The 10837-nt window shown below is 38.7% G+C and overlaps 1 protein-coding gene across 3 annotated transcripts; it reads left to right on the top strand.

Moving 5' to 3' along the window:
* Positions 1-833: 833 nt before the first annotated feature.
* ZBTB5 (zinc finger and BTB domain containing 5) lies at positions 834-10079 on the top strand. 3 transcript variants are annotated; one of them, XM_014051563.2, is made up of 2 exons: positions 834-993; positions 7205-10079. In XM_014051563.2, exon 2 carries the CDS (start codon positions 7209-7211, stop codon positions 9234-9236), a length of 2028 nt encoding a protein of 675 aa, XP_013907038.2. In that variant the 5' UTR covers positions 834-993; positions 7205-7208; the 3' UTR covers positions 9237-10079. The 3 variants fall into 3 exon arrangements, with proteins under 3 accessions (XP_013907038.2, XP_013907030.2, XP_013907044.2); XM_014051555.2 differs by lacking the exon at positions 834-993 and adding an exon at positions 1433-1574; XM_014051569.2 differs by lacking the exon at positions 834-993 and adding an exon at positions 1896-2041.
* Positions 10080-10837: the final 758 nt, after the last annotated feature.

The raw sequence follows: 10837 nt of genomic DNA, 5'->3' as shown, positions 1-10837 counted from the left end.
TTAACTCAAAGAACATGATATTTTATTTCCTGGGACTGTTCGATTCCCCCCCGCCCCCGGTGACCAATGTTTTGGATTCAAGGGATTGCTTAAAACTGTATGGGCAGTGTTCAGTGTTTGAGAAGTCAGTTACCTACCTGAAAAAGTTTTAATCCTCACTTAAGGGCTCATTTTACACAACCCAAGAGTCCTCTTGTTTTTATCCCTGGCTTTTAATAAGCTGAAGAACAAATTATGCAACATAAATAATGTAATAGGTGTGATTTCCCCTAAGTGTAGAAAAACACTTCGAACATTTTTTATGCCAAAAAAATCCCAGTGAACTTCAACTGGAGAGATATGAAAAGTAATTTTTAGCAGACTGATCGGAAGAGAAAACCATTTAATTTTCAGGAGAGGTTTATTATCCGATGCATGCTTATCTATAGGATTAAGATTCATATATACAGGCAACAATGTTCTTTAATACCTTTGCTTTAATGCCTAATGCATTGGGTTTTATAAAATGCATTATGCGAAAGCACTTGGGGGAATTATTCTTCCTACATTTTCTCCTTCCAGTATATTCCCAATTTAGGAAAACACACGGAATGGTGCAGGTCTCTGGAATTTCTGGTTTAGTACTAAGTCACTTATAGACTTTTCATCTGCAACTACCAAGAATCTTTTGTATGCAGCAATCCCGGCTTCTGCAATGGCCAAGGACCGAGCGCACGCCGAACGTCTCTCTCCGATTGTTGAAACTCCAGAGTCTACGGCGGGTTTTGCAAGCTGCGAGTGGGCGATCACTTGAGTGACGTCACTTCCGTCTGGAGTACCGCCACAGTTTGGGGAAAGGCGGAGACTGGCAGCGAATAAGTCCGCCCCCTAAGGAACGGAAGGAAGGACAAACGGACGCCACCGGAGTAGAGAACAACGGGTGCCCCTCCCTCCCGGAGATACGGAGTTCGGGACGGGAGGGGACGATCGTCGCCTTATTTTTTCCCAGCGCAGGTGAGGCCGTGAACACGATAGTTAAAGGGACGACCAAATATTGGGCGCGCGCTGAACTGCGATTGGGCAATGACATGCGAGTCTATGTAGGGCGCGCGCGAGGAAGGGGCGTGGCGGACGGCAGCGGGCGCGCTGCGCTGCGATTGGCTGCGAGGGGCGCATTAGGGGCAGTGGAAGGCGAGACGATGCGTGTGGCGGTTGGAGGGGGGCGGGGTGGGTGGGGGGTGGTCTTCGTTGAGCTCTCGAGAGCGCGCGCTTCTTCGCCTTGGGCTTGAGCGGAGGAGCCGGTCGTGATCCGCGCGCGGAGGCATTCCGGCCGGGTGATTGGTGGAGGCGAAGAGGGGGGTGGGGAATCGGCCGCCTGATTCTTCCCAGTGCGGCCCGGTCTCCCTACTTGTCGTGGGGGGGGGGCTTCAAGGGTGAGGTACGCATGCTCCTTGGTGGTCCGAGGGGGCGGCGTGAATCTCTCCTAGACGTTGACGAGGCTGTCAACGAAAAGAGAGCTCGAGGTTGCTGCTGCTGCCACCGCCACGCCCCCTTTCCCCCTTCCTGGGTTCCCGGCGAGGGCGGGGCATGGACTGGTGAGTGGCCTGAGGAGGGGCATCGCCGGGCTTGGAGCGCGGGCGGGAGGGGGCGTGTTCGCTTGCCGTCCACAGACCTTATGATGGGCCTGTTGCTTTGGGGGAGCCAGAGAGGGGCCTCCCCTGTTGACTCTGGTGCTCTGAAAGGGGTCACTCAGCTCTTGCCCCACTTGAAGAAACGGGTTTCCAAAGGGCGCTGCTTTGCTCGGCCGGTTGGAAACTTCTATTCTTCTTTGGGGTGTGTGGGTGAATTTTGGTCTTGACTCCTACCTTTCAAATTCCTATTTTGGTTGCTAAGTTTAACTTGGTTTGGACCTTTTTTCTTTTCTGTGGTAGGAAAAAGTCCAGATACTTGAAAGATGAACTTGAGTATCTTTTTAAAAAAATCTTGTAACTCTAAGGCAGTTCTTCCTATAGGAACCTATCCAACAGTAGAGATTAATTTCCTTGGTATCCTGGATTGAAAGGTGAATATATTTGACAGGATTTTTTTTAAAATTGGGACTTTCAGAATAAATATATAGGTTAACATTTTTAGTTATTTTAAATGTTGCGGGTTAGATTCACTATGGTCATATTTTCTGAGGAAGTTCTGTTGTCTCCCCCCCCCCCCCAGCTTCCTTGTCTTCAAATCTGCTCTGAATGACCCCTTAGTCCTCCAAGACAAGTTTAGAAGACTTGTTGGGAGCTGGGAAGGGGGGGGGAGTGATGTATGCCGGTGAACAGGTTTCTTACATGTTATCTCTTACTAAGGTAGGAATATAAACAGAATGTATGGCATTCGTTAGATGGTGTTAATTAAATGTTTGTTTTGAGATTTGATTTGGTTCTATGTAAAAATACCAACAGGTCAGTCTAGTTCAGAATAATTATCAGTTACAGTTTTGGATATTCAAATTAATTTTCTTGTTTAGATAACTTCTCACTTAGATCTCATATTTGTGAAAGATAGAAAATGAGGGGTGTAAATGATGCTACTGTTCCCATGGCCACAGTTTTTGTCTAACAAAATTCTAAAACATAGTTTAGAAGTTTCGATATCTGCCACTTTTTAGTTGGTAACCTGCATGGCGCTAAGCAGCTTGTTGTAATATCCCTAAGTACCAGAGATAACTGAAAGGAATGTTAAATCTGTTAGTTAATACTTGTGTTTTTTTTTTAAATGTACTGACCAACTGCTATTAAGGTTGGTCATACAAAAAAGCACTCTGCATTATTCTTAAGTGGTTCATTTCTCTCTCTGCTACATTCATATTATAATTAGATAGAAATAACATTAGGGATGCAGTCACTCAGTGGCTAAGACACTGAGCTTCTCGATCAGAAAGGTTGACAGTTCAGTGGTTCAAATCCCTAGTGCCACATAACGGAGTGAGCTCCTGTTACTTGTCCAACAGAACTTCTGCCAGCCTTGAAAGCATGTGAAAATGCAGGTAGAAAAATAGGAACCATCTTTGGTGGGAAGGTAACAGTATTCCGTACACCTTTGGTGTTTAGTCATGCTGGCCGCATGACCACGGAGACATCTTTGGACAGCACTGGCTCTTCGGCTTTGTAAAGGAGATGAACACCGCCCCTTAAAGTTGGGAACGACTAGCACATATGTGCGAGGGGAACCTTTACCTTTACCTTTTGTAACCTAGAAAGTAAAGTGACAGGGAAATAAACAGCCTTCTGTTAGATTAGCCTATTGGTCTGTATAATTATATTAGACCAATGTTATCTATACAAATGGACAACATTTGTTTGGAGTTTCAGATAGAAATCATCTTCCTATCTTCATGTGCTTGTGATTATACCTGGGATCTTTCTACATACTGCAGTGTTCTACCATAACATTTCTGTTCTTTCTTAATTATGTATCTTTTTTATTTAAAGAGTTAGAAATCCACAAAACACCCATGCTTTTATAGTAGCTGAAGATGTAATTTTATCTTTGAATTTTGAATTCTATTCCCTCAGAATAATAATGTATAATAAAAAACAAGTTTATATTAATTTTGAAAAATAAGCTTCAGTAGGATTTCTATATGCTAATAAATTGGTTTTTTTGTGGGATAAAAGTATGTTTTGGGAGGTTGCTTTTACTATATTTAGGCAAATGCAATTAAATAGTTTCCACTGTTAGTACATACTTGTTAGTACTGAGATCAAAATAGAGTAATAATTATACATAGCACATGATTAGAACCACTTGTCCATGAAGATATAGTTTTGTAAACCTTTGAAACTGTTGAATTGTTAATGAAATAAATTAAAACATACACTTGGAAGGGAAGTTAGAGGTGACTAAATAGGACCATGAAACCATAATTACTTACTCCTTATGCTGTTTTGTGTTAGAGCTGTAACGTCAAACTCAGATTGAAAACAATATTAGCCTATTCAAGAAAATGTGGACACCAGTCATATAACCATCCTAAATTATTATATCTCAAATAAACATTAAGACTGTATATAAGAAAAAGGACTGGTCCTATAATTGTGGCAGGTTGCTTATTAAATATTTATAGCATTTAGATAACATATTAGATAAATATGCAGTAGAAGCCAAAGGTGAGAAAATGTAACCATCTTCTTAGTCCTGAATATTGAATCTTTTTGCACAACCTCCCCCCAGAATAAAGCATTACAACAGCACAAGAACTTATGGTTGTATCAACTTTGCATTTATTGCCATCAGTGCCAATAGCACATGGGAAATAAGGACTGACATACTGTAGCAGAATATTTTGAAGTGGCTCTTGAAGATACCTGGCTGGTTATTGTTGGAAACAGGATTTTCATGTGTGAAAAAGTTCTATAATTAATTAAATATGGATTTAGCATGTTTATGATGCAAATCTATTTTATTTAAAATGTCATCAATGATATAATCTATTTAAAACAAATGCCTTTTTAAGAAACCCATCCTGATATGTGCAAGTCTACACATATAAGAGCAGGTTTCTTACGTAGGCTACCTTTATGCATCTTGTTAATTTGCCATAGACCAAACTACTGGTAAAAAAAATCATCTTCTCTTCTCTTTTCGTCTTCCAAGTAATAATTCTATTTTTTCCCCAAATGTGGTACAAAACCTTATAGCAAGCTACTTAGAATGGGACTCCTCTAAAACTTTTTGATCTATCTGTTCCATCCCTTTATATTTAACATTTTTTGTGAATATAGCCTACAATAGGCAAGAAACATATTGCCATATGACCAAAATTCCCCATTCAAGATAACAATTAAACAAATGGTTCTCCATTATATTTGTCAAATTCCAGAAATGATGGAGCTTCTTGTATTAGCCAGCTCCAACATAGCTTATTAAGTATTTCATGCAGCTCCAGCTGCCCTGCAAAGTAGAAGAATTAACCCTGTGATCTTCAGTGTCTTGGAAAGTTGGAGTGGAGTCATTCCAATCTCTTGGTATTCACTTCTTTAAAAGTATGGAGCAGAAAATTATGCAAAAAGTTTTAAGTAGCATTTGATTTGTGTCAATCAAATATTATAAATAAAAATCCCTTATATTTTATATATGGATATAAAATAAGAGATTAAAAATTGCTTTTCTGGTCTTTGTTAATGAGCTTTTGAGATGTAGAATAACTAATTTTATTTATTGAATTTTTGAAAGTAATGAACAAATTATTTGTTATCTGTCTTAGCTGTTTAACTGTATTCACAGAATATGTTTAATCACTTGGATTTCTAGTGCTTATTACACCAGGAGACATCTATGGCAGTTTGTCCAATTTTATACAGGGGTATATAGTCCAATAACACAGAAAAGGAGGGAGAATAGGAAAAAAATGAAAAAAGCTCAAACTAAGTGAGCAATGGGAATAATCCTCTGCAAATAATCAGTTCAAAGCTGCTAAGACGGATAAAAGAGGGAGAAGCCAAAATGAATATAGCAATGGAAATTACACACAACTTCTGTACAGATTATAAGATACTTGCTGAGCCAGGAAGAACATTGAAATGAATAGGATATATCCAGTTCTTTAATATATTAAAGAGAATATGCCTTTTAAAAAAAAAAACCCACCACCACCAGATTTCTGTTCCTGATTTCAACCATCCAACACACAATAGTTTGCGGCAAAAGCCTTATGGACTTACTCTGTTTTTGTACCTTGACATAAAATGACTTTAGAGAAGAACAACATTATTTTAAGAACTTGACTTTAATGCTCATTAAATCAAGAGATATGTCTCTTTATCATCACAAACACTGAATGAGATGCTGATTATGTATACCAGAACTTGATTGTGAAGTATAAATAACTACATACAACTGCCTTAAAAGAGGCCAGAACTTTAGTCTAGTTTGCTGAATATAGTATTTGAAAAAGCAGGGATTCTCAAAAACTTCAAGCTAAATTTGTTTTAGTTTGATTGATGGGTTTAAATGGACATGTTTGAGGCTAAATCAGAGCTTTATTTGTTGAAAAAACCTCTGGGCTGCATAATTAATTCCCCCCCCCCCCCTATTTTCTATTTAGGGCATTTTTATAGAAAATCTCAGAAAACATGTATAGACTCTTCTTATCATAGTTTACTTGACCCTAGTTCTAAAATGTGACTATTGCATTTAGATTCAAACAGAAGACACTGGATCGAGTTCTAGTTCTGCCATTTTTCTTGCTGTAGGACATTTCTAAGATAACAAATTATACGCCATATTTCTAGATAAGCGAGTTCTATGAGCACTGTCAGATCACTGGCTGGGAAAAATGGCAAAATAGCACTAAATTATTGTTTCTCTTTTTCCATAAAAGAATCTCATATTTGTCTTGGAAATTATTTTTTTTATTAATAATAAGCAATGGGAGTCTAGCCCAAGGAGTAGATTGTATTTTAATTAGCCAGGGTTTTGATGGACGTATTCTACATGGGATATTTTTTTCAAGAATAGGCAAGTTTTCCTATTTAAAATAGGAAATAGGCTAATTTGCCTGAAAGAAGTTACAGCTTGCATTAAAAGATGTTCTGATAACTTTGTTTAGGTAAAGATGTTTTCTAGTAAACCTAGCTTTAAAAACGGCTCTATTCATTTTTGTCTCAAATACAAAAGTATCTGAATTACTGTGTTTCCGTTTCCTTATTTTGATGTCCAAAATAAGCACAAGGATTTATTTGGGGGCCCTTCCATATTTTTTTACCTGTATTATCAAAATACTTTCATAACTGACAGTGCAAAATGTTAAATAAGTAAGAAGATATTGTGTTATAGGATAACAATATCATCCATAATTTATATTTACAAAAATGGTTCTAGGTTTTGTAGAGAACTTGAGATCTTAAAATCAAAAACTATTGATGGCTGTAATATAGAGCTTTCTTGGAGTCCATCTACTAAAAAACAATTTATGTTAGGAGATGATAGACAACATTTGGTGATGCTGTTAGTCCTGATGAATAAACTTGCCCGCTTGTCTTCTGTTAAGTGAGTGCCTTTTATTCAGCACACTGTTATAGCAAGTAGTTTGTGAGAGTAATTCTAAAGATATTCCAAATCTAAAACATTTTGGAAACTACTATAATCCCTTTTGTTTTTAAAACTTCTTTAGTTGGGGGGATAAAATGCCAAGATGTTTATATTCTTACCTTTTTAAAGCATGTTTTATTTTCTTTTGTAGGATCATGGATTTTCCAGGGCACTTCGAGCAAATCTTCCAGCAATTGAACTATCAACGGCTCCATGGTCAACTTTGTGATTGTGTCATTGTGGTTGGAAATAGGCACTTCAAAGCACATCGTTCTGTTTTGGCAGCATGCAGCACACACTTCCGAGCTCTCTTTACTGTAGCAGAAGGCGATCAGACTATGAATATGATCCAGTTAGACAGTGAAGTAGTGACAGCTGAAGCTTTTGCTGCTCTCATTGATATGATGTATACCTCTACACTCATGCTTGGAGAGAGCAATGTTATGGATGTGTTGTTAGCAGCTTCTCACCTCCATTTGAACTCTGTGGTAAAAGCATGCAAACACTATCTCACTACAAGGACATTACCCATGTCTCCACCAAGTGATAGAGTTCAAGAGCAGAATGCACGCATGCAGCGGTCTTTCATGCTTCAGCAGCTTGGGTTAAGTATAGTGAGCTCTGCATTAAATTCTACCCAAAGCACAGAAGAGCAGACAAATTCTATGAGCTCATCAGTCAGAAGTAACATTGAACAACGAAGTGCTTTTCCAATACGGCGTCTCCACAAACGTAAACAGTCTTCTGAAGAAAGGGCTAGACAACGCATTAGGCCCTCCATGGATGATTCTATCATGTCAGATGTTACTCCTGAAAGCGCACAGACTGTGGCTCATTCACGAGATGAATTTTTTTCCCCAGACTCCTTGAAAATTGTGGACAATTCTAAGACTAATGGTGTGAATGATAACCAGGAAGATAATACCGTTATGTTCGATCAGTCTTTTGGTGCCCAGGAAGATGCTCAAGTGCCCAGCCAGTCTGACAACAGTGGGGGAACTATTTCTCAAATGTCTATGGCATCACAGGCAACTCAAGTGGAAACTAGTTTTGATCAAGACGCCACTTCCCAAAAAAACAATTTTCAGTGTGAGAATCCTGAGGTTGGACTAAGTGAAAAAGAACACATGAGAGTAGTGGTGAAATCTGAACCTTTGAGTTCTCCAGAACCCCAGGATGAAGTGAGTGATGTCACTTCTCAAGCAGAGGGAAGTGAATCAGTTGAAGTGGAAGGTGGAGGTGTAAATGCTGAAAAAATAGAACTGAGCCCTGAAAGCAGCGATCGTAGTTTTTCTGACCCACAGTCTAGTACCGATAGAGTGGGGGACATTCATATTATGGAGGTAGGAAATAACATAGAACACAAGTCCACTTTTAGTATTTCAAACTTTCTGAATAAGAGCCGAGCCAGTAGTTTTGGTGCCAGCCAGAATCATGAGGACAACATTCCAAATACAACTAGTGACTGTAGAATGGATGGTGATGCCTCTTATTTAATCAGCCCAGAATCTGGTCCTGCTAATAGTCATTCTTCAGCTTCTGTTTCTCATGTGGAGAATCCTTTTAATGATAGCACAGACTCACATTTTGTCAGGCCTATGCAGGATGTCATGGGCCTTCCTTGTGTACAAACTTCTGGCTACCGCACAGCAGAGCAATTTGGGATGGACTTTCCAAGATCTGGCCTCGGATTGCATTCTTTGTCAAGGGCAGTAATGAGTTCAAGGGGTGGTGCCAACAACTTTCCTGGGTATCGTCGCATAGCTCCCAAAATGCCTGTTGTGACTTCTGTTCGGAGTTCCCAAATGTCAGACAATGCTCCAAATTCTCAGTTGCTAATGAACGGGGCTACTTCCTCTTTTGAAAATGGACATTCTTCCCAACCTGGCCCACCACAGCTGACCAGAGCCTCTGCTGATGTTCTTTCAAAGTGTAAAAAGGCCTTATCTGAACACAATGTCCTGGTAGTAGAAGGCGCTCGTAAATATGCCTGCAAAATTTGCTGCAAGACTTTTCTGACCCTAACAGACTGCAAGAAGCACATTCGCGTGCATACTGGGGAGAAACCATATGCTTGTTTAAAGTGTGGCAAGAGATTCAGTCAGTCGAGCCATCTGTATAAACATTCCAAAACTACTTGTCTTCGCTGGCAGAGCAGCAATTTACCCAGCACTTTGCTTTAATTCTTTTCCTCTGTCCCATGTTGCCAATAATTTTAGGAACGCATGGAGTATAAGAGGCAAACACTTACAGTGTGATTCTGCCACACACCTTAAAAAAAGGCTTGATTATTTTTAATACTTGTACCATACCTACCTCACAGGGGTGTTGTGAGGCTTAAACAACTTTTTAAAAGCGCTTTGAAATTATCCAGCTCTGTCACAAAATAAAAAGATTGCAATCCTTGGGAGAAAGCCCCATTGAATGTTCTGGGGTTTATTTCCAAGTAAGCATGTTTAGGATTGGGCTGTACATATTACATAAGGATACAATACTTGGTATTGTTCTTTCTGATTGGATAGTCTGAAAGCTTACTTGTATAGCTAATGCATAATTAGCTAGTATTGTTATAAGATGAAGGGCAAACTTTTTAATGGCTTTTTTAATGACGTGAAAGCATTTATCTGTATAATAGGTTGCTTAGAGTGTGTGAACAACATAACAAAGAGCTCTTTATTGTGAAAGGTTACATATCTTGAAGATGAAACCATCTTTGCACCTCAAAGTGCTTTTAAAGTGTGTGATAGTTTAACATAGTTTTAGGGGTCTGAATGTATTTTTGGTTGTTTTGCAGTAACATACACTGTGTAATGAAGGTGCTTACCTTGAATACAATGCAAGTACGTTTTAGACTGTCTGATATGTGTGTGTGTGTATATACACTTTTGAATACTGCAAAATCTAGGTGTTTCATAGATTTCCTTTTGTAAAATCTTGTACTAGAAAGTGAAGTGTTTATGTATTATCCTTGATAGTGTTTCTAATCAATTTGTATTCAATGTGTTAAAATTCAACATAAGTCTTAAGTCTACTGTTATTATTTCAAATAATTTTCATTTCTTGGAAGTTAAAAGTAATTTGTTAAATCACATTCTTTGTGATTAGGGATTCCTTTAAACACTCCTCAATGCTTCTAAAATATTCTTTATTACTCTATAGAGTATTTAAAGCTGAATGGGTCTCTAAAAATATTGTACTGCTATCTATGATAATGGGACTTACTTTGCATTGGCAGCTGTTTAAGAAAAACTACCTTAGTGAACTAAGGTTGGCATTTATCATGGCTGTTAGATTAAACCCCCATTTAAGCAACAGTTTCTGTGTGTATCAAGGTTATGGATATTTTAGAATATTCCAGAGTTCTGCAGCATATTTTCAATTTTTAAATCTCACTTCTATAGATAACTCAAAGTGGTAAACATACCTGTTACTTCTTCCTATTCTCCCCACAGCAACCATCCTGTGAAGCGGGCTGGGCCGAGGAAGAATGGCTGGACTAAAAGACACCCAGCCTGTTTTCATGCCTAAGGTAGGACTCAGGCTCTCTGTTTCTAGCCTGGTGTTTTCAATCATAAAACCCAAGGTGTTGTTTCTTTTACACACTTATTATTCTACCATCAAATTGTAATACATCTCTGTTCAATAATTTCTGTTACTAAATGTAGTGTTACTGGTATAGCTATAACTATACAGACCATGGGTTTTAGGCTAGCTCTGCAATCCATAATGTACCTTATACATTTTAACGTGGCTGAGATTGTGGATATAGCTGTGAGGAAAAACA

Source organism: Thamnophis sirtalis, unplaced genomic scaffold (assembly GCF_051295495.1).
Source record: "Thamnophis sirtalis isolate CommonGarterSnake01/CBP01778 unplaced genomic scaffold, rThaSir2_p1.2 scaffold_5, whole genome shotgun sequence".
NCBI classification, from domain to species: Eukaryota; Metazoa; Chordata; class Lepidosauria; order Squamata; family Natricidae; genus Thamnophis; species Thamnophis sirtalis.
The sequence above is the reverse complement of the archived record's forward strand: the minus strand, read 5'-3'. Positions and strand labels throughout refer to the sequence as shown.